At 39.6% G+C, this 24,288-nt stretch overlaps 1 protein-coding gene across 2 annotated transcripts in view; it reads left to right on the top strand.

Moving 5' to 3' along the window:
• Sgcd (sarcoglycan delta) overlaps window positions 1–24,288 on the top strand; it is a 925,964-nt gene that overhangs the window by 573,224 nt on the left and 328,452 nt on the right. For both annotated transcript variants that reach the window (XM_052758279.1, XM_052758280.1), the window contains one exon: window positions 1,172–1,360. In XM_052758279.1, the coding sequence (XP_052614239.1) occupies window positions 1,172–1,360 (189 nt within the window). The remainder of the gene's footprint in view (window positions 1–1,171; window positions 1,361–24,288) is intronic.

The raw sequence follows: 24,288 nt of genomic DNA on the forward strand, positions 1-24,288 counted from the left end.
AAACTCTTGGTATCTATATCATCACCCTGTTATGTTTATTGAGCATATCTTTCCAACAAGTGATCATTTCATACCTAAATAAATAGTGATACTCTTTGTTGCGGTGACTCACAGAGAAACAGCCCAAGTGAGATGCAGCATCATTAGTTTCCCTGCACTTACCTCCAGAGTGTCTCACTGGTCAGAACTGCAAGATTCATATGCTAAGATTCCTATGTCATTTATCTCCTTGCTGTAACAGAAGTCTTATAGTCAACTGCAGAGGGTTAATTTCTCTAATCCCCACTAAGATATTTTTGAAAATTAGCAGATTGAAATCAAGGGACCTTACAGATATGACTCTAAAACTCTGTGAATGTTTCCTTACTTCACAGAATGATTAAATAGAAAATAGTCTCATATCCTCCAGGTTTCCAGGGAATTCTTTCTAATTCTCATTGATCTTCATGTGTAAAAATACCAGTGAGTGATGACTAAGCTGTGGCCCTATCCCCTACGATACTCTGTGATCTATAAGAGAGTTATGGGGAGATCATCTTATAGCACAGAATTAGTCTTGGCTGGCAATTCAGGTACAGTGGAAATTAGCACACAGTAGATGAGGACATTGTCACTATTTTGGGTGAAGGTTTAGCAATCATCTGAAGTGTCCACAAGACTCTTTTTAACTCCAAATAGAGAAAAGGTCTCAGTATCAGCTATTGCAGGCAAAATTGTTGCTTTTGAGACTTTTGTTTTTAACTCTCAAAGTAAATTGTTTGAGTAGTCATTTCTGCGGTACACATATGCAGTGTTGGGGTTAATTTATTTGCTCAGACTCATTCAACATTGTACCCCAGGACTTTGGTGGCCCTCTGAATATCTCTTTCCAAACACAGTTGGAATTCTAATAGTTCTTTGGAAAATGGTTTCCAGGGCATCTTTCCTTCAGAGATGTGTGGGTGTCTTATACACACACCAGAAAAGAAGGTTGCATCAAATAAGGGCACTGAATTGAGTACCCGAAAGAGCCAATTTGGTCCAGAGGAAACAGACTTTTAGAGTTGTCAGGAAGGTGGGAATGTACAGCCAGTTGCCAGCCGTATCTCTTCATCAGTTGATGCCTCTGCTTTTTTTCTTCCACCTCTCAGTGTTTTAATGTGAGTGCTTCTCTGTGCCTGGTTCATTTCAGATGCCTCAGGAACAGTACTCACACCACAGGAGCACCATGCCCAGCTCAGAGGGGCCACACATATACAAAGTGGGGATTTACGGCTGGAGGAAAAGATGCCTGTATTTCTTTGTCCTACTCCTCATGATTTTAATACTGGTGAACTTGGCCATGACCATCTGGATTCTCAAAGTCATGAACTTCACAATTGTAAGTAAAACTGTATAAAATATATTAGCTCTCACTAAGGGAAAGGGAAGCATGAAGCAAGACAGCAAAAGAATGTGGGAAAGTGGTATCCTATAACCTGGCATTTAAGTTCAAGTGAATTTCTGTTCAGCTTGAGTATGAATACCAACTTCTGTTTAATTTCAGTCCTTCTCCAGCTGAGAATCCAAACTTAGACTCATTTCTGTCAATTAAGATATCTTGTATGCCTTCCCTCCACCATGATAATGCTTCCGCATCCTATAGTCTTTGACCACTTAAGGAAATAATTCAGAAAGAAGTGGAGGATAAAATGAAAGTACTTGTTTTCACCAATTTTAGTAGCAACAATGAATCCTTTCATCAGGCAAGAGTTGAAATGTATAAGTACAGTTGTGCTTCAAGAATCATCTCAGAGTGATAGCAGGCAAATTACACCTGTTTGTCCATCACTGTGGTTCACTGGAAGTCTCTAGTTGGGGGAGGGAAATCTTTTCTGCTATTGCATGGGGTTAGATGGAAATGAGAGGCGACAAGCTGTATTTCCTTGTTTTGTTTTGTTATTCCTTTAAAGAAATATGTATGTTTTGATAACAGTCTTATTTCTGGTGCTCAGGGCATTATATAGATCAGGAATTGACTTGTTGAAATTCAAATGAAAAGAAGACTGTTGCAAAATAACATGTGTGTATTCTGAAGTCTCCTTAATTTAGTGATTTGAGTCTGTAGAATCAATATAATTAACTTACTAATGAGAAGGTCACAGATGCTAATCTGCTGCCCTGGGAATACATTTTCTTCTTCTGATGTCAAAAGTTAATGGACAGACAATTAAACAACTCCTTATTGATAAAGAAATGGAGTCATACAAACAAAGTGAAATGGTGAGGTTTCCCTGGGAGAATCCCAAGTGTGAACATTGATATTTATGTTGTTTTTGAATCACAAAATTCATTTTTGTGCTTGGCTTGCTCAGGCTGCATCTGCTAGTTGGTCTGTTTTTTTTTTTTTCCTCCATCTTTCCTATCTGGAAATGACACACCTTGATGCTTTGTGGCTGCTTTTATGCATATCATGTTGTATTTACCTCTCCAGAGGACAAGTGCTTGCATGTGTTAGAATTTTATGCATACTTTCTCTGTGTGCCTTTGTCAATCACTCATAGTGGTGTTCGTTGGCACTGGTGTTAAATGTGGTATCTAAAACCAAGGCTAAAGATACTGCTGCAGGCTTAAGAATGGACCATTCTTCAATACCCATAGTTAAATTTCAGAAATATATAATCAAAAGTTGCCCTAGTGTTCCATAGCTCCGTCTTGAAGGAAAATGTCTCAGTTTTTTTATAGAATGCAGAATAGCCTCCTGCATTCCAACATCAACTTTGGAATGCAACATTGGTAAATTTCCATGTGGCTGCTATGAGTCCCAGGTCATGTGTTGGAACACATTATGATCTGTTTGTAGTTGGTACTCAATACATACATTTGGACTTTGATGTTCTTTTTTTTTCCTCCCACCCCCCTACACACAGGGTTTCTCTGTGTTACATTCCTAGCTGTCATGGAACTCACTTTGTAGACCAAGCTGGCCTTGAACTCACAGAGATCCACCTGCTTCTGCCAGAGTGCTGGGGTTAAAGGTGTGCGCCACCAATTCCAGGCTGACTTTGGTGTTCTTTATGGACAAACAAGATTTAGAGAAATGCCTAAGTAAAGAGAAGGGCACAACCAGATTTTATTTAGAGCTTGCAAGTGAGGATGCGATGGGATAGAGAAAGTTTCTAGCAATTTATGTGTGAGAGGTGGCTTTTTACCCTGTTTGGTTTGGTTTGAAGACCAGGTGATTACAATTGACCCTTATTGACCTGCATTTGCCATAGTGTTCTTAAATTTAACTTGTAAAAATGTATAAACTGAAACAGCTTTTACACTACAGCATTAAAGATGAAAAAGACAAGCACATAGGCATAGCAAAGAACAATAACTCAAAGACATTTAAAGGGTAGAACTTATAAACCTTGCCTATTCGTTGATATGTCAGGGTTGAGGGGTAAAAAGATAATTTGGAAGAATTTCTGTTTGTGGCTAATGAGAGAGTTGGATGGTTGGGCTCTGAAAGCATGATAGTTTGTGACTTCTACAATGGAACTTAGCTGAGGACCCAAGTCCTCCTGTGCTGCTGGAGGTTAACCTATCTATCCCCCCATTTTTGTCATTTTCATCTGGTCTGACACCCAGCTCTAAAATGGGAGAGATTTAGGGATTGTGGTGGAAAGAAAGAGCTCAAGATTTGATAACATCAATATTGAGCAAATATGACTTGTAGAAAATGCTTCATGTGACAAGATTCATAGAAGTGAATACAAATAAATAGAGAACACCACATACCCTGGGCACATGTGAGTTTGGAGAGCAGTGTGACATTAAGGTAATAATCTATATGAAATCAACTATTTCCTGTAGTTAACTAAATTGAGTGCCACATTTCAGAGTACTTAAAGCTTTACCACACCAAGTACTTACTGCAGCGAGAATAATTCCACTATTAGTCATAATTGGTGCTTTATAACAGTAATGCATTTGAGCAAATAGAACTCAAGTATTAGAAAATTGGTCTTGCCCTGCAAGTTAAAAGTATATTTTATCTACCAGTCACAGCATAAAATATATTCTCTTAGAATTATAATTCTATGTCACAAATAGTAATTTACTGACAATGAAGATCTTGTAAAAATAGAGCAAGGTATTAATCAATGTTTTACTGGAGGATAGGAGATGAGTGAGCAGCAGGAATCAACAAGGTGTCAGTGTGCCATTTTATGAAGAGCTTTTAAACATTATCAATCGAAAAGAGTGGTTATTTTATATGCTTGAATATGCTTGTTCAAAAATTAGGGGTTTGGAAAATTTTACATTATAATCAAACACCCAGAATACAACAAACCAAGAGGTTGGTGACATTTTTAAGGACTTGGCAATTTATCCAACACTGAACACTGCCGATGTTTGATTTGATGTCAGAGTTGTGTTCTGCCCAACCAACCTAAGGTTGCAAAGTCTGTGCAAGAGCTGTTGCTATAACAACCTGAACTGACAAATGAGTTTTCCTTGTTTAGAAATAAATCCAAAGATAACTAATTTTTCTTCCTATGATTGTGGCAGAATACCCTAGTGCCTGTGACTGGTCAAGAGAATTTGACTACTATTCTCAATCTCCTCTACTTTGGAAAGTACATGCTTTTCCAATATTAATGCACTCAGAAATCAGACACTCTTCATTAAGCATGCTGTGCTGTAAAAGAAAATATTTCTAGTGTCTACTCTTTCCTAGGCACTGTTCATAACATTTAAACGTTTTCATCAAATTTCCAAAACAATTATATAAATGAAATAGTTTTAATCCTCTGTAATAAAAAGGAACCCACAATCCTTTGTAATAAAAAAGAAGCGATGCTTCAGAGAAGTTAAGAGACTCAGTGAAAGATGTATGGCTAGTGAGTCCAAAGGGATGTTTGACCTCAAAATCCACTGTATAGGACCCTCTCTCCCCACTTGTTTTGTGATATGGCTCTTCAGTCAGATTCTGAATCTTCTGAACTGGCTCCTTCATCTGTCTTTGCTCTCTGGTGTCACAGTTTCCTTTGCCATCTGAGGTATCCTGTGGCATTTTCTGCTTAGATTTGGCAGTGGGCAAATTTCGCTCCTTACTTCACGTGATTGGCACAGGCAGTGGATGACCTTCTCTGAGTACTGCCCGCACTTTTTACTCACCTTGTGCTAAAGTGACCAGCTAGTGTGCCATATGTTAACATGAGGGTCCTGTCCTCATGCAGTAGTGAGCTAAGCATGAGCAGCAGCATCTGTCACAAAGGAAGGCTCAGTGCTGACAACGGAATGTCACAAGAGGCTCCACACAATAGTGTAGTTGTTGAGGTTTTGGGCTCTCAAAGCAACATTCTAATTATAGTTCGTGCTTCTACCATTTACCATGTGGCCTTTCATGCATTCCAAAACTCCTCTCTGCTGCCATTTGTCAGAGGTCACACCAGGACATACCTCACAGAATTGTTGTGACTGTTATAAGAGGTAGTGGAGGTAGTGTTTAGAGTACAGCCTGATGGAGAGGTACTTTATATATGTGTTTGATGCCATCATCATAGTTTTTTTTTTTCAGGCTCCATCTATTCCATGGTTCTCCTGCCATTCAAAAATAGAACCTAACTTATAAGCTATAACCTACCCAAGTTAGACTATCTTAGATTTTTTTTGTTAACTTGGCGTAAGTCAGGGCCATCTGGGAAGAAGGAACTTCAGTTGAGAAAATGCCTCTATTGAACTGGCTCATAGACAAGCTTGTGTTTATTCTCTTGATTGATGACTGATGTGAGAGGTCCAGTCCACTGTGGATAGTGCCACCCCTGAGCAGGTGGTCCTGCCTTATATGAAAAAGCAGACTGAAATAGCCCAAGAGAGAAAATCATAAGCAGTGTTTTTCTGTGGCTCTTTCTTGAGTTCCTGCTTTAGGTCCTTCCCTGATTTCTCCCAATGATGGACTATAAGGTGGAAATATAAGCTAAAAAAATACATCCATCCATACATACATAAAACACCTTATTTTCCCAGTTGCTTTTGATATGGTATTAATCAAGGCAATAGAGAGCAAACCAAAGCACAGACTATCACAGACTTTAAAAGGAGAGATGCAATAACTTGGTTTGAGATGGCAGAATAGTAATTTGAACGCAAGCTAATTGACTGCAGTTCCTGGTCTGTTAGTGAGTTTGATATCCTGGGGAACAACAAAGAAAGCCTCAGCCTGAATGTCAGGGATTGATGACTAACCATGGTCTGTATAACCTTTCCCCTCAGAACTCAGGATGGATCTAAGTGTTTTAACCCCTGTGTCTTCCGAGGCAGATTCCTGCTTGGATATTTCAATTCTGTACTTTGCTACTTGCCTTAGCATGTGAAGTGTCAGTCTATGGAAGACTCTTGCTTCTGCCAACACGTTTTAGAAGCCAAATCCTAAGATCATAGCCTTGAAGACCTTCCAAATAGTACAGTATTGATCACCCATTTTATACACCATCACTGAGCACAGTGCTTATTAAGTAGCAAAACTGAAAAGGTAGTAGAGTCATTGATAGCTGCCATGATCTCTTGCCCTAGTAAATGTAAAACTAGATGAAAAGGAAACCATGGGAGTCTCTTGGTCAGACACCCTCATTTTACAGATGATAGAATTAAGGTGGGTCATGAAGCCTTCTGACCTGAATCCAGCCCTCCATTTGCCCTGGGAATTTCTCTGGCACAAAGATTATATTCTATCAATTTTTAGCTTCATGCCAGTGGTTTATATAGAGCCAGCTTTCAGTGTGTGTTCAGTAATTGTAAATTTCCCACTTGTTCATGCACAGAAAGAACACCAAAACCAAGTACCCAGTAATGTGATGTATTGGTAGTGTATGGCTCTTCTGAGTGTCTCTTTGTTGATCAAAATTACACACTCCAGACCATAAGTTTTACTGATCATGTATGCATGAATATCTATTTATGTAATACAAATTTGTATATAATTTACTTCATAATTTTCCCATAATATTTATAAAAGCTCTAAGAGACAGGCACCAGTATTATCCAGGTGTAATAGGCTTGAAGTACAGTCACTCAGCCAAGGTCACACAGTCCGGTGAATGGCAAAGCTAGGATGGGCTTTCAGAGAGTCTGGCTCAGACTACAGTCTTAATCAGTACACAATGGTGCCCATTTTCCAAGGGCTATTTTTCATGAAGACAAATTGAATTTGTTCAGTGTGATGTCTAAAACATGATTTATTTACTCTAAAGTAAGATAAAGATTCACTGAGGGTCAGAAGAAGGCATTCTAATACTTGTAAATTGGACACATTGTAAAACAGGAAAAGCCAGGAAGAATGGCCAGTGCCTTCCATAACTCAGGCCAGTGACACCTCATCTGTTTTGGGAAGGCTCACAGAACTGTGACCTAGTCAAACTAACTCAAGCAGAGGGGAATGAGGATACACATCAGTGGGAAGGAAAGGGGAGTCTATCATTTGGGGAGTCAGGATGCCAATGGAAGTTGGTCAAGCGTCCCATCAGTAGGACGTTGGTTTCTTCAGATATGCCCCCCGCTGGCTTTCCTAGACCAAAGCCATCAGACTTGCCTTAGGAGACTTATATAAGGCATGGTTTTCTCCACTCTTCCCCATGCTACTGATAGATTCTGTGTCCGTCTATATTTTCTGCATACTTGTGACTTCAATTTGTATCAGACTTTGATGTCCCCCTATGAGAAGCATTTCCCTTTAGCCTTCACCTCTCCGTGTCAAAGTTGCTCGTTATTGTTCCAGTGACATCCAAAAGAACTGTACTGCCCCAGTAGGCCTTGCATGTCCCAGGGAGTTTGGCTTTCATGTCCATAGAAACAAACCCTTAGCCACTGTGGTTTGGGAAGCCAAGGTCACCTGTTTGTACAGACCTGCCACTTGAACAGCAAGGGTATGGATACCCTTGCCCTTATCAAGGTCAGACTTGAAAATCTTACCTACATTTGATCTTTTATCCATGTTATCCATGGATGTGTGTGTGTGTGTGTGTGTGTGTGTGTGTGTGTGTGTGTGTGTGTTATGCCAAGTTCTGCTTTCTTCTCATTCTTTCTCTGAAGTCCTCTCAGCTTGAACCTGCACTCCCTCCTCTGTGTTTGGCTTTACCTGGTGTCAGACAGCAGGATACACACACACTGACTCTATTTATTTTCCTGACTATTTCCCCTATTAGGAGGTGAAGTTCAGAAGGCAGTTACTTGAACTCTTCGTCTTCTACCCACAGCTCTGAGCATGTATGTTGCTTATCCCATACAAGACAGAGTATACTTATAGAATAAATGAATGGGGCACTGCTATGAGTAGACAGACACTTTAAATTAAAATGTATAAAGATGGGTTAGTAGAGCTTTATATGGCTTTTAAAATGAAGTATTGGTTGATTTATTGAGGTAGACAGATCATAAATGAAATGAGTGCTTGAATTTGATTATGAAGGGGTATTTTTAATGTAGGTATTCCCTCCCCAAATCAACTACCTTCCACATTTTAATTACACAAGGAAAGCAACAATGGAGTGTGAAATATATTTGAAGTAGGGCATTTATTCTATTTAATGGAAAGATTTGCTCAGCAAATGGAAGAAAATGATGTTATTGGTGTTTTATTTTTCATTTAACATTGTTAGTGTATCAAGTGTGTGAGTAGCATCCACCTGAAATGTGCATTCTAGCATTACTTGGGGACAGGATAAGGCTTCCCAGGCTGAGCTCATCATTCATTCATCTCTAGTACCTTTATTCTTTGGTCCCTTTTTATCTATTAATTCAGACCCATCCATCTGAAAAATTGCCAAAAATACTATTTTAAACGTCATGGAAATTTGAATGCAGGAAAACAAAACCAAAAACACCTCTCATACTTAATATCCTGTAAGTTATAGGATATGACTCACTAATGTCATATTTAATTTTAATGTCCTTGAAGCATTTTTAAGAGTGTTGGGAGTGCCTACATTAAAAATACTCTTCATAATTAAGTTCATGTACTCATCATTTATGATCTGTCTACTTCAATAAGTCAACCAATACAAGGGATGAGTTTGGCATTATAATTGCTGCCAAATGATAGGAATCAAAATGATTGTCCATCAATCTCAACCTCTACTCCCTTTCCTCCCCCCCACCCCATGTGTATAGGTGCATATATGTCTTTATGCATGTGGAACCCAGAGGACAAACTTGAATGTTGTTCATCCTTCTTGTTTTTTGAAACATCTCTCACTGGCCTTGAACTCACTGAAATAATTAAGTTGGCTGTACAGCAGTGGAATTACAATTGCATACCACCTTGGGAAACATATTACATGGACTTGGGGGAACTGAAGGCTGGTCCTCCTGTGTATGGGACAAGCACTTCATTGAACTCTCTCTCCAATCTTGTCAATTAGAATTTCTTATGATGGGACACCTCGCACAGCCTTGAGAGAGAGGGAGGGGCTTGGACCTGCCTCTACTAAATGTATCTCCCCATGGGAGGTCTTACCTTCTTGTAGGAGGGAATGAGGGATGGGATAGGAAGGGGAGGCTGAAGGGGTGGGAGGAGGGAAGAGAGGGATCTTGTGTATGTAAAATGAATAAAAAATTTTCTTAATAAATATAATAATAATAAAGATGATATTTCATATACAAAAAAGAATTTCTTGAGCACAGCATTTGCACACTGTATCACATGTTCTGTGGAAGCTAAAGATTGTGACTAAAATGGTCTCTGTGTATTTATGTGTTCATAAGTATAAACACATGGGTATGTGTATGTACCTGAGCACATGTGTATGTCTGTGTTGAGGTCTTGTCAGGTATCTTTCTCAATTGCTGTCCACCTTATTTATGTATGTATGTACATGTGCACATAGCATACAGGTGTGTGTACACATTGATATTGGATGTCTTCCTCAATCAGTATCCACACTAGTTTTTGAGACAGTACTCCTACTGAACTTAGAGCTCACCAATTTGGCTAGAGTAGATGGGAAGCAAGACCCAAGGCTCCTCATGTCTATCCGACCCAGTGTGAAAATTACAGGTGTGTGCTACCATGCCTACGTTTTGTGCAGGAGTCCTTGAGCTCAGGCACTCATGCTTATGCTACAGCCCCTAACCCATCTCCCCAGTACCCTAACGTGGTCTTACACTTTAATAGTTAGCTCATAATTTACTAGGGAAAACTACACCATGATTCTATAGATATGCTGTAGATAGAATGGCGTGTCTTTTAAAGAAGCCTGAGAGAAGACTCGGCTAAAGCTAGAAAGCATTTAGAGAGCTTCTAGAGTTTAGAATCACAGGGTGGAGGAAACATTTCCAGTGGGAGTCAAAAGTAGAGATGATGGCAGGATTGACATCCAGAGATGAGTAAGTTAGAAGGGGTTGGAAAGTGTCAGACAGGAAGTTGAAGTGTGGGGAACTGAAGTGGGATGGGAGGGCAGAGAGCAGGGACTGGTAGACACTAAGCCAAACAGAATGCAAATTGCACACTTGAGGTCAAACTGAGAGACTCTACTTCCAATGATGAACAAATCACTTTGTAACATCATTCCATTACAGGGATAATGCTCATGACCTTTGACACTTCCTAATTTCCATTGACTGCAAACTGGATTTTTGTTGTCCTAGAGATGAGGAAAATAATGTTAGAAAATCTTCCTGGAAACATTTCCTCCCTTATGTCTCACACATGGAAATTTAAGTTCTTACTGGCTCTATTATTATGAACTCCCAATAACCCCAATCAGAAGTTTGGGCCCCACCTCAGGAATCAGTCTCTCTTGCTGAGGCATTAAGTGATCAGACTTAATCAGAGATGTTTAAATATCAAGGAACATTATTATAGAGAACATGAGGGCCAAGCTGAACTTTCTAGACTGAGGAGACACCATTTGCAAAGGAACTCAGATGTAACATTAAAAGTTCATGTTCTCAATCATGCTAGCTTCACTGCAGATGTTCAATAGGTACATGTACCTGGTAGGTGCCATATTGGGAAAGATATAGCCCCAGAAAGTCCTTTGTTTCCCAACTGGTCTAGTCCACCCTATATCTTAGGTTGGTCTTGGACCACGTACTGAGACCTGTGAATAAAGATTTTTTGCGTTCTTGGTATTCTGTGTAGTTTTTGAGACCTGGAGCCATGGGTTTAAGTTAGGAAAAGAAAGAAACAAAAACCAATTTAATGGAAAGAGAAGAGAATTTCTCATAATTTGGTTATGGGAAGATCAGAAGTAACAACTGTACCAATAGTATCCTGTATCTTTGCCTTTATGCATCCTCTGTCTCTTCTCTTCCCTTCAGTATTTTAAACTGAGGAGGTCCTGAGATTGCAGTTAATATTTTTCTTGCCTGTGAGAGCTAGATGGACCTTTGGAGGGTAAAGACCTATATTACAAAGGGAGGGTCTGTGGCTGTGTCTAAATTTTATTCTGCTTATCTGTAAAGTATGCAGCTTGGGTCACATAATATCTAAGGTCATCCGAGATCACATAGTTTTTATTTTTAACTATGGTTTCCCCATAATTCCTGACTCAAAATGGGAGTGATGCAAGTATTTTTATTTTCTGTGGAAGTATGTGTGTGTAGTTCATGTCTGTGAGAGTCTGTGCTTGATCCTTCTGTCTACTTTGGCAAAGATTCAAGATAATAAATGCTAGGGAATAAAGATGCTGTGCTTTGTTATTCTGAATTTTTAATTTACTCGGTTATTTAAAGAATAGATGGTCTGGTTGCCTGTTGCTATACCACAAAGTGTCCTAAATTTTTTGTGGCTCAATGCAGCCACAACTTATTTTCCTATTGGTTCCACCATCTGCATAGAGCTCACTATTTCCTGATATCAGGCACTCAACCTGGACTTTGAGGCTGGAGATTACTCAATGCTGGGACTAGACTCATCTTGTAAGCACACTTATTTATGTGTAAGTGGTTGCTGCTACATGTTGGCTGGGATTTACCTGGCCAAAATACCTGCACATGACACATCACTAGGAGTTAATTTGGAATTACTCTCAGTGTGATAGCTGGGCTTCAGAATACATGCTTCACTTAAGGTAGAAGGACATAGCATCATAATGACCTAGACTTGGAAGATCAGCAGCATCATTTCTGCTGTGTTGAAGGCACAGAACAAGAGCTTTTTCAATTCATGGAGAGAGCACATATTTATCCATGGAGGAACTGTATTCTTTCAAGAGTAGATTAGAATAGGCAGCCATGATGTCTTAAATGGTGGTCCCAAAAGTTATGTTCTAGGCTTACTTCCTGGTAACTGTGACTGTTATCTAATTTGGCAAAGGATATTAATTTGCCTATATTAAGGATCTTGAGATGAGGGTACAAATTTTTCTTAATTGTTTGGGGCAGGGGTCCCAATTCAATGACTAGAATTCTCTTGACAGTGAGGCAAGTGGAAGTAGAAAAATAGACACTTGTAACCACAATATCTGAGAGAATGGGTTGACAAGTTGAGGGATTGCGATAGCTGCCAGAAGGTGGGTAGGGTGTGTGTGTGTGTGTGTGTGTGTGTGTGTGTGTGTGTGTGTGTGTGTGTGTAATACTTTTAGGGCTGAACATTCTGAAGTCTCTTAGTTTCTGCACCTTAGTGAGTTGTGGGTCTCTGTGTTAGTCATCATCTGCACATAAAAGTTTCTCAGCTGAGGGTTGAGAAAAGCATTGATCTATGGGTATTTCAGTGGATAGGGACAGGGTGGTGGATCTGGGAAGAGTTGAGGGTGAATGTGATCAAAAAGCATGGCATGAAACTGAAAATCCTCAAAGAACTAACTAAAATGTAAAAAAGAAGAAAGGAGCCCCCACCCATAATATCCTAGTTAAAAGAGGAAATGCTATACTTAAAATATACGGATAGGAAAACAAGCTCGTTTGGGCCCACTCTTCACCATTCATAGTTGATGACCACGGAGAAATAAATGTCTCGTTTACTTAAGCAGTTTCAGACATGCTCAGTTGACGTTCGTGCTGATTCTTGGCAAGCATGGATCCGGAGAGTAGGGATAATTTGCATCTTGTTCATTCAGTAGTGGAGAGCCTTATGCTTCTGAGGTTTTATTTTTTGGTTTTTTTATTTTATTTTATTTTGAAAATGAGTTCCCATTCCCAATTAAATGAATGGTTCCTGCTTAAAACCCTCACCTCCTCAATCCCATCATCAAGACTGTTACAATCTGGTGACAATCTAGTGAATGACTAGCAGCCACTTACTCAACAAATGTTTGCTGAGTTCTTCCTGTGAGCTAATTACTAACAGTATGAGAGTATGTCACTCGCCAGAGGTACAGGGGTGAGTATGCCAAGTGCAGTTTTCCCTAGGGGACCATTCAGTCTGGTGTGCAAAATATGGGACAAAATCATGTAATCACACAAATAAACACAGAAGAGCAGCTACAATAAGTGGGTACTGTAAAGATTTAGGGGAGGTGTGATTTGGCATGATCAGGGAGATTTTCAAGAGGTAGCTGCAAAGATGCTAGAAGTGAACATAGAAGTGAAAGAGCTTAGAGACAAGAGTGACCCTGTAAGATTACATATAAGCACCTGAAGAGTCTGAGGGCATGTTCCTTTGAAGCATTGAGTGGTGGTTCTGGTGGGGCAGCAGGCAGGTAGAAGAGGCCTGTGGTGAGTGACTTTTTCTGTGCTTTGTATTATTTGAAGAGATCATACTTGTATGATACATGTGAGATTTAAGAAAAATCAAACACAAGCAGCTAAAAGGGCAAAGAAATCAGGAGAGAAGTAACAATACATCATGGTACTTTTCTTAAGAGCCTTTGGAGGCCTTATTCACAGTTGATAAGACCATTTTGACATCTAATAGAACTTATTTCTCCATTAAGGCAATGAGACTGGCTTATAACAAATCTTTGGTTTATTATTGCTAAAATACAATATTTGGCTACTCACATGCACAGTGTCCTCCCCCTCAGGTATCAGAAACAGTTGTCATTCACAGCATGGCATGGACTGCAAGCCTGTTCTGTGGTAGGCACTGTATTGTGTACTTAACATGGGCTACCTCATCTAATTTATCTACCAACCCTAGAACAAGGATCCTTGAGTTAATCTCCTTCCCTGACTAAAGAAAAAACATGACTAAAGAGAAACCATGCCTCAGAGAATAGGTTAGGTAGTTACTTACCATAACTACAAAACCATGATCAACTGAGACTCCTAAAAATATTGGTACGCATTGTCCCATGATGTCCTATAATCTGAGAGGATACTGTTTTCATTCTTTAGAATCCTTGATCCTCAAGCTAGTGGCAATGTTAAAATGTTTTATAGACAGCAGCGGGACACATGAGAAATGCTGATGGTCTTTTAACATCCCTAAAATAAACTCACTTCTGGAACCTTCTTACTGCCCATATATGAGTATGAGTGCTGCATATTCCAAGTTGACACTGTGCCTCACATGCAGTTTACTGAGAAAATGCCTTCTCTTTGTGTTTTCTAATGGACCTTATTGATTATCTTCACTCCTATGGGACAAATTGTTTATTGAGCTCAGAGGGATGAAGAGGTCTAAGAACCAGCAGACATAATTACTGTGGAGCAAATACTTTCAGTCCAGACTGCCCAGAATCTTGGCTCCTTTTCTACTAGTGTCTCCTTGTCCTCAGTCACACTGAAGTTTTGTTGCCAACTGATGCTTCAGAAAGCAGCAAGTGTGTGAACACCAAACTCTTAGATAGGAGCAGCATGGGTTTGTCATTTGGAGAAGACAGATGTGGTTTTGTGTGGCAGCCCTGTGACCAACAATCCAGGTGACGGTGGAACGTGACTTAACTTTGCAAGCATTGCTTGTTCATTTATCAGGAAGGGACTTGGAATATTAGTACTTCAGGGTTGCGATGAGGACGAGAGATAACCAGAAAGAAAAGCATTGCAGACATCCAATATTAACTGGTATTATTGCAAACTTAAATGTGAGGGATTTGCCTTCCAAAGCAAATAGGTCCAGTTTCTAAAATTCAGGCCAGAGTCACAAGCTCACTTTTAAAGGAATGACTAATGGAGTCTTAAAAACATATTTAATGCAGATATTGCCATAAGTCATCTTCACTGTAAGAATTACGGCCAGTCAAATATTTTATAAGTGTAGATTATTGCTGATTCAACTTAAAACAGAACTCTGGGAAACTGCAAAGTCCAACTGCTCAGTGGATGAGATGCCCTATAAAGAAGCAAACCACTAAATGAGCTAATTATTGGCAGCAAGCTGTCCTCTGAAGGAGGCAGGGGAGATGTAGCTATGAGAAGCTGAGCTGTGCTTGTTGGGAACAGGACAGAATGTGCCTCTCTGGCCAGGTAAAGGAACAAAATGGAGACAGCCATGAAAGATCTAGAAGAGAATCCAGGAAGAAGAAAGGGGAAGAGGCTGGTAGTCCACATAAAGATTGGACCAGGATGTCTATGTAGTGGGGAGAGAAGAGTTGCTGTTCACTGTCCACTGTAGAAGCATGCACCCCATGCACCCAGACTGGCAACACTGGGTTCTTCTTTATGGCCGCTCACGTGGCTGGTTGCTCTTTAATGGCTGTTTTCTAGCTTGTGCGTTCTGATGCCCTTATCAAGTGGCTCAGGAGTCCTGATCCAGGGCCTTAGTGAAGGCTCAGGGGTTATGAACCATTGCTGAAACTCTAGAATGTGCTAGTTCAGTTCCCAGCTCCCACATTGGGCGGCTTCTAACCACCTGAAACTCCAGCTCCTGGGGAAGCTGACATCTTCCCCTGGCCTCTGTGGGCACCCTCATTATGAGTAAATAAAAACGGAGATATATCTTTAAGACATTGATGATCCCTTGCAAGCCCCAAATCTGTAGCTGATTTTTTTCAACTCAGTATCACTCCCTCCTAATGAATATTGGGAGAGTGTGCATCCTAGAAATAGTGGTGTGGGCATGGTGGCTGCTGCCCTTGTGGGTAGCCTCTGAGATTGCACTATCATAGAAGACTATTGTAAAGGGGGACATGAGAGAACAATTTAGAAACAAATTCCATTTGTTTTGTTTGTTTGCTTAGTTCTGGTTTTGTTTTTGTTTTTGTACCATTCAAAGCCCTCTTAATGTATGGTAAATGGGCTCCACTACCTAGTTGGGGAATTACAGCCATCTATTAATTGCCCTTTCTGATTATTTGCATTCAATTAAGGGGTACTTGTGAGAAAATGAAGGACAGCATAACCTCAAAGCATGGCTTTACGTCTTACATAATTGACTATCATCGTGCCTTTACAGCTTTCCTTAATTGATTATTTCTCCAGATGGTTCCTAAAATCTATGATTTTTTTTAACCTCTTTTCTTTTAATGGGTGAGCAGAGTGTTCTGATAAAAGCTTATGTGGTTTAGTTTCCTCAACTAAATTAAGGCTTAATTAGTCAAAAATCCAGATCTACAGTACGCCTGCAAAATTTGTACAAGCATAATTAATTTTACTTAATTACACAAGTAGCTTTTCCATGCAAATAGTAACCTTTCTCATTGCTGACCTCTCAATGTCAGAATCCAAAAGGTCTGTCTACATCTCCACCTTCCTCCCACAAGCTGAATCAAGTTTGCATAATTTTAAGTATATGACTTCCCTTTGATTTATAAGTTTTGTCACAGGAGTTAGCGATTTAGTTTTCTTCTGCAAATACTGTTTCCGATTCTAAAGATGCGTGCATAAAAGGTTTACTAGGCGAACATGCTTTTGTTTCTATGGAAGCCAAGGAAATTAGAAATATGATTTGAGTATGTTCTTTTAAGTTCAGCACTTCTCAGAAAATTACCTAGACCTTTTTTTCCATCCTGTTTGAATGACAGTTCAAATTACATTGATCAGCTAAATGTCAAAAAAAAGAATAGCTATGATTTTTAAAACCTCCTGATATTTCTAGGATTCCAGAAGAAAGATGACTTTACCACAGACAGAAGTAGGCTCTTGTACTGTATTGACCTTTCCTATGCAGAAGATTTTAGAAAACTGTAATCCACAGGACTTATTCCCCAAATGCATCCCTTCAGGTTTGATTGACAATTAAAGTTTCTTAGTAGCTTCCTCATCATTCCCCTCATAAGCCTTTGCCTATAGATTGAAACAATAAATTTCTCCCTGCTTATCTCCTCTGTGGCCATACTGTTGGAGAAGGGGTGTAGATTCAGAGCACACTTCAGAAGACCCAGGCACCTCATTCCCAGGGCAGCCAGAAAATTCCACCTCTGTCCCACCAGTCTGAGTGGATTCACATGTCCATGTCTGAAACAGTAGCAGTGGTCAGGAAGCAACTGTTGGCTTGAGCTTGACTCACAAGTCCCTTGCCTGAAACCTGCAGGTTGTGCAGGGAGGCATGGGAGACAATCTGAGAGAAAAAAGGTGCTGTGTTTGGGAAGGCAATTGTAGAACCATCAGATAGAGCCAATGTACCGAGTTAAACTGGGGTTGTGATGGCAGAAGCCCCGGGAACCTCTTGACTTTTACAATGACTTCTGCCTTAAGACGGTCAACGTTGTGCACTGAAAATCTGCCAAGTGCTTCTCCTAGCTTTATTTCTTTAAGGTTCATTAACACTCAGTATTACAGAGCCACTTCAAAAGGAACGGATTTTTGGTGCCTATCTTATTATTAGCTTCAGGGCTACGTTCTTTATAATACATAATGAAATCCATGGGATATTTAGAAAGAATGTGGTACTTTGCAAAATTGACTTTGGGGGCAATGTGTGGCTTAGAGTTGGAAAGAACAGTGTCTGGTGATTGCATGAATTGAAAAAGCTTTGGTTCGCCTTCAGTTGCCCATAAGCCATTGAAAAAGGAGAATGCGATTTGTGCATGACTTTCAATAGATCTGTGAAGGCTCCATACTCTTTTGGACTTGGACACAGATTATATTGGAAGGTCATTTTTGGCTCCGTATTTGAAGTCATTGTGGCATTTTTGCTTGCTTGTAAGGATAAGAAATGGGAACTGGCTATTGTTAATGACAGGACAGTGCTTCAAGAGTAATGAGAAACACACCTCCTATTCCCTAAGGATTGGTAGAAGTACACACTGACTTGGTAGTTTTTTTTTTTCTAAATGCTATCCTTACTATTTTCTCTCTAGAACCACAGAGACCTCATCACTGTGAAAGTCGGGACATGAGTTATGGCCTGGATTTTGTAAAAAGCTCAATGTCCTGTGTATTCTGTGTTCTCTCTGTAACTCAGTGCATATTGACAAAAATGGGCAGTTATAAAGAATCTGGGGAAGGCCTGGATAGCTTTTCTCTGTAGTATTGTACATCTCTGTAGTAGCAAGTTACAAGACAGGAACTCCGGACGTAGAGATAGCATCCTCTCCAGCTTCTCTTAGCCATCTACTGAAGAGTCTAAGAGCAGAGAATAAGGAATTGATTACTCCATAATCAAAGATGAAGAATAATCATCAGTCTCTTGCTCAAATTTTCTTGATCCTTCATATTTATGCAACTTGACTACAGAAGACAGTTAAAGATAGTAAATATTGGGCAGACCAGATGGCACAGTGGGTAAATTTGATTCCTGGGACCCACACGGTGGAAAAAGAGAGCCAACTCCTGCAAGTTGTCCTCTAACCTCCTTTTGCACACTAGTATGAATGCATGTGTGTATGCACAAGCACACACACACACACACACACAAAATATATAAAGTATTTTTTTAAAAAAAAGTAGCACCATGCCATCAGAATAGGAGTATCCTCCCTGCGCTGGGAGTTCATCAGAGCATGCTTCATCTTTTGAAGCCTGAACTGGGGTCTGGTTGCAAAACTGACTCTTAATAGCAACTGGGAAACGAAATGTTTCTTTTTTTTTTTCTTTTTGTCTTGTTGTTTAGTCAGTCTTCTCTTCAATTCTCTTCCAAGTCAGGGAATCTCACATATGGATAGGCGCACATACTGTTATTAAAACACATAAATATGTCTGTACTAATATAGGCATAAATATGCCTATATATGCATATCTATACCTGTGTGCATGCATGTGCATACATATATACTTATATGTATATGTGTAAACATACTCACAAATTTGTGAGAAGCTATAACTGCCCCCAAAACAACTGAATTAAAAATAGGAGAGAGCTAAGACACTTTGTGCCTTGAGAGATGTGGTTCCTATATATAAAGCTCTGCAATCAAGAGAAGGTACAAAATTCAAGGTACCATACAATGTGGAAGACATTGCCTTAGTCAGCATTCTATTGCTGTGAAGAGACACCATGACTGAGGCAACTCTTTCAAAAAAGAAAGCATTTAATTGGGGACTTGCTCACAGTTTCAGAGGGTTAGTCCATTATCATCATGGCGGGAAGCATGGTGGCATGCAGGCAGGCACTGGAGCAGCAGCTGGGAAAAACATCATGATCTGTAGGCAGAGAGGCTGGAGGAGGGGAGGAAAAGGAGGAGGAGTAGGAGGAGAGAGCTTTCAAAATCTCAAAGCATACCCACGGTGACACACATCCTCCAGCTAGGACATACCTCCCAGTCTTCCCCAAACAGCTCCACCAACTAAGGACCAAGCATTCAAACATGTGAGTCCATGGGGGCCATTTTCATTTAAACCAACATGTACTATATTTTATGAATTTCATATTATTAGAGTATCAAAGACAAAAATCATCTTGCTAGCCTGAAAGAGGTCTTTCATTGAATTTCCAGTCTACCGCACTGGACCATGTGGGTTGCATTCTGCCAAGAGAGGCCAATGCTCCTTGCTCTGTGATAGAGGATTCAGGGCATCTAGAGAAAATAGTGTAAGGGCCAAGCACATCATCATGACGAACTGGAGGAAGAGAATATGGATGAAAACCATGCATTTTATATTAGAGAAAGATTAGAAAGTGGTAATATGTTAGGGAAAGGTACTTTGACTTGTCCTTGGCTGAAGACTGTCCAAAGGGCAGGTCTAGCAGAGGCAGGAGGTCACTGGGACATATTGAAAGAGAAGAGAAAAGTTAATGACAAAGTGAAACTGTGCTTTGGAATCAACAAAGAATTTACATGGGCAAAGAGTCCATCAACTAAGCATGAATGTGAGGTTCTTTCCCAGGATGAATAAGGAAGAAAAGTTATAAAACAAAAGGGAAGAAATGTGATTATTGAAGAAGAGAGCATACTAGAATTCTTAATGATTACAGGAATCCCACAGAAAGGATGGAATGATGATGACACCATGATGTATCTTCTGAGTTATGTATATGGGAAGTTCTCATTGAAATCCTGAAGAAATACAAGGACCAAGCCCAGATGTATCCTGGTGGAGCATGATAGCACTGTGCTGACTGTACCATTCCCATTCTGTGGATGTTTGTATACCAATACCTTCATGTGTGATTATGGATGTATTGTGATGTGGAGCATATGTAGAGGTCAGAGGACAGCCTACGGTATTGGTCATTGCCTTTCATCTTGTTTGAGGTAGGGTCTATTTTTGTTCTGCTTTTGTGTACTCCAGTTTAGCAGGCCTGTGGGCTTCTAATGGCTCTGCTTGTCTCTTTTCCCCATCCCCTTGTAGGAGTGCTGGGATTTCAGGTGTACACCACCACAGCCACATGAGTGCTAGAGATTTGTACTTAACTCCTCACATTTGTATGATGGACGCTCTACCAACTGAGTCATCTCTCAAACCCCTACAAACACCTTACAGTTCAAAATATTTACATTTATCCAGTGTTTTGTTCCTTTAGAACAAAGCAGAAAGCAAACGACTACCTAGACAGTTTTTTTTTTAAAGAAAAAGTGAATTTCTATAATATTTTAATCAAGAAGTAGTTTGTCTTGCATGGAGAAGAAAACTGTTTCTCATATAGCTTAAACCTTACATCATGTATCTTCCACTAGTTTGTTCCAGCCAACAAATAGCTAAATACAAATAGAGTGCCAAATGAAAGGGTTATATAAAAAAACAAAAGGTTTTGGAACCATCAATGTATAAGATATTTATAAATATTTCCTATAAACTACAAAATGTAATTTGCCATTTTAAACATTGGAATAAAGAAATTGGGCTTTAGGTTGTTTTATATCTATATCTATCTATCTATCTATCTATCTATCTATCTATCTATCTATCTATCTATATATATATATATATATATATATATATATATTCCACCTGCACCAACCAGAAAGGGGTAGATAGAAGGTACAGAGAAGAGGGGCATGGAAGTAGAGAGGCAGGTTCATATGCCACCACTTTTGTAGGTGCCATTCAGACACAACAGATTCTGTCTTCACTTGGGCAGTCAAAACATGGATTAAAGCCTTGAGAATAAAAGGAGCACCAAGAGATAGCTATTCTGTGGGCTTTGGTGAGTGAGTAGGGAGGTATAATTGAATATCAACTAGCATATAAATCAAATGGATCCTCAAATAAGCATGAAGGGTATCCAGATTAATTTAGAATGTCCAATCCTGATGACTGGCTAATTCTAACATAGAAACAATCATACAGTGTCATGGCACATTTGAACATGAAGAGTAACATTGAGTTGTAGATATTTGTCAAGACAGGGACATTTAGATAACATAAACAGCTCCCCATGCAGTATAGAACCCCCACATATATGCCCTGCACTGAACTGTATAGCAGTGCAGTGATCTCAGTAGTTTGTGGTGGTTCCATAGGGCATGTTGACTCAGCATGGACATTTTATCTGGGATGGTTTTTATGAATTCTGAACCGTTTGGCTTTCATAAAAGCATGGAATCCGAAGACTTGTTTCTTTTGAGACAAAGTCTTGCTATGCAGCCCAAGCTGGATTGCAATCCTTATTCTGCCTGCCTACATGCTATAAAATAGACATGTGCCACTCTGGATTCTTGTGTTCTAAATAAGAATAGACTCTAGAAGGACTACTGTCCTCTCTGACCCTCATTGACCCTCCCAGGATTTGGGTTTATCTTCATTGTCTGTGGTCTGTGCTGTATACTTTAGCACATAATTCTGCCTCATGCTATGAAATTCTCTTTCTCGGTAATATTCTAACCCAGAAGGCAAGAAAACAGGGTTCTTTGTTACTCATGATGCATTTGTTATTCTTCAAAGCCTCTGTTGCTTCGTTTTTTAAGAGGCAGTAACAGTTCATTTGCCTGAAGGCAGTAAGGATAGACCAGATGGTTTATTGAGATACCTTCTTGTCCTAAGATTGTGTGTGTGGCTGTTTGTATGAATTACAGGACTTAATTTTCATGGACAACTTAACAGATTTTTTAAGCTTTCAGAGAAATGGTCAGGAGTTAGTGACTTTTCTGCCACTGCCAGGCTTAGAACTGATTTGTGAATCTTACTGATAATTCATACACATTTGTGTTGGTGTTGTATATTTCCATCAGCCACTCCAGGGTGCTGAAATGATGAGAACTGAGAAAATTGGGAGCTTTGAATTAGGATCTGAGATCCCAGTGACAGAAGTGCATTTAAAATGACCTGAAAGCCACTGAGTTTCGTTATTTGTGCAGTGAAAGGTTTAGGTTAGAGGTGGCATCAGTTGACCAAAGTGCTTGGTAGACATGTGTCCTGAGACCTGTGGAGTAGTGACAAATGCGTGTTTGAGGGGACAGAGTTTCTCCACTTGAAAGCAGGTAGAGGAAGGTCACACTTCCTGAATTTTACCACATTCTCCACCACTCACCATTGTAGGATCCCCTTCCACTCTGTGTCCCTCATTAATGCTTTCCTTCTCAGCACTTTCAGAGGCACATGATAGAAACAAATAAAAGGCAGAGGAATTAATGATATTTTAAACATTAAAATTTAGCTTCCTAGGTATTGTGTTGTGCTTAGTAGTAGAATATTTAGATAGCATGCTCAATTTCCTGGGTTCCATACTCAACCCCAAAAGACATAAACAGGAACAATAAAACACATGACCTTTTTTGTTCTTCAAACTCTGGACATCAGCATTCAAAAGGGGTGTGTGTGTGTGTGTGTGTGTGTGTGTGTGTGTGTGTGTGTGTGTGCCTTTGTGTGTGTCTGTGCCCCAGTTGGTGTAATGTGCATGTAATAGGCAATGAGGATTAAAAACTAGTTGACTAATTGGATAATTGGAATGGATTTATGTGGGGACAAAAATCAAGCTACAAAGGCACACTGGGACATTTCTAAATGGGCTTTAAGGTAGAAATAGAAATACTTGTCTCTAGGTACTCTCTCTTCACATTCATTATTTTGGTCTGAACTAGACCAAAATGGTCCTAATGTTCTCAGTCACAGGAGCTAATAAAAGTTGTCTAACTTGGTTAACTTCTTTTCTGCTCTAAATTGTTAACGATTCAGCATTTCATGGCTGTGTCAGGTGCTCTCAGAGGCACCTTCCTTAAAGGTCAGTCACTCTCCAGAAATGCTCAGCATCCAGTATTAAAATTAAAGATCCTGCTCTGTGACCTTGAGAGGGTACTTATTTATTTGCTACACAGCTCAAAAGGCTGGGGTCTACACAGAGAGACCAGAAAAAATAGAGTGCTAAAGGGGTATGAGATGGAGGATGAAGACTATGCAGGTTGCTACTAACAAGGGTACAGAATTCCTTGTCTGCCCAAACAATTAACAATGACATGGATTCTGTCTTACTTCATCCTCTTAGTAGGCATAGGAAACAACCATTATCATCAGTACATCTCAGATGCAGAACCAGGCTTAGAGAAGTGAGGCAATTACCTGTCTAGAAGCATTTTCAGAGCCTGCACAATATTGCATGAAGGGTGCATTACTGTTCTGTGCCACCCTGGTACTCAATGAATGATTTATGCATTTTATTCATTTATTATGATGTTATGATGTCTGACAATAAGTTCACAATAAATGTTGACATGAGAGCCCTTTTGTCACCTGCTTGGGTTGCCAGGATAACACGTACAAGGCTAAAACACACATTCCACCAGGGAGAGAGGTAGGTGCATGGCACTTTTCTCTTTATGATGTTGTTAAAAAAGAATTGCTTTCTGACATTCATAGGCACAAAAAATAGAATGATTTTTGTGAGTAAATCTAAGGCAAATTGGTAAGAGAAATATATGTAGTCAGCAAAGCAGTAGTCATTTGAAATTAATTGGCCTCTAATTACTAAGATTCATGGGAGGTTGACAGGACTTGTTTTTTAGATCCCACTACAATCTGGAAAGTAGATGAGTCATGTATTGAAGAAGAATAGAGAAAAAAAACAGTGGTCTTTTCCTCTTATGACATGTGGTTTCCAGGTTAGGTTTCTAGCTTTGCTCCACTCCAGTCAAGGAACATGTTTCCCCATTATTTAGGAACTCCAATGCATTTAGTTTATTTTCTTATCTTTATTCTATATAG

Source organism: Peromyscus californicus, unplaced genomic scaffold (assembly GCF_007827085.1).
Source record: "Peromyscus californicus insignis strain IS unplaced genomic scaffold, ASM782708v3 Scaffold_3__1_contigs__length_106647218, whole genome shotgun sequence".
NCBI classification, from domain to species: Eukaryota; Metazoa; Chordata; class Mammalia; order Rodentia; family Cricetidae; genus Peromyscus; species Peromyscus californicus.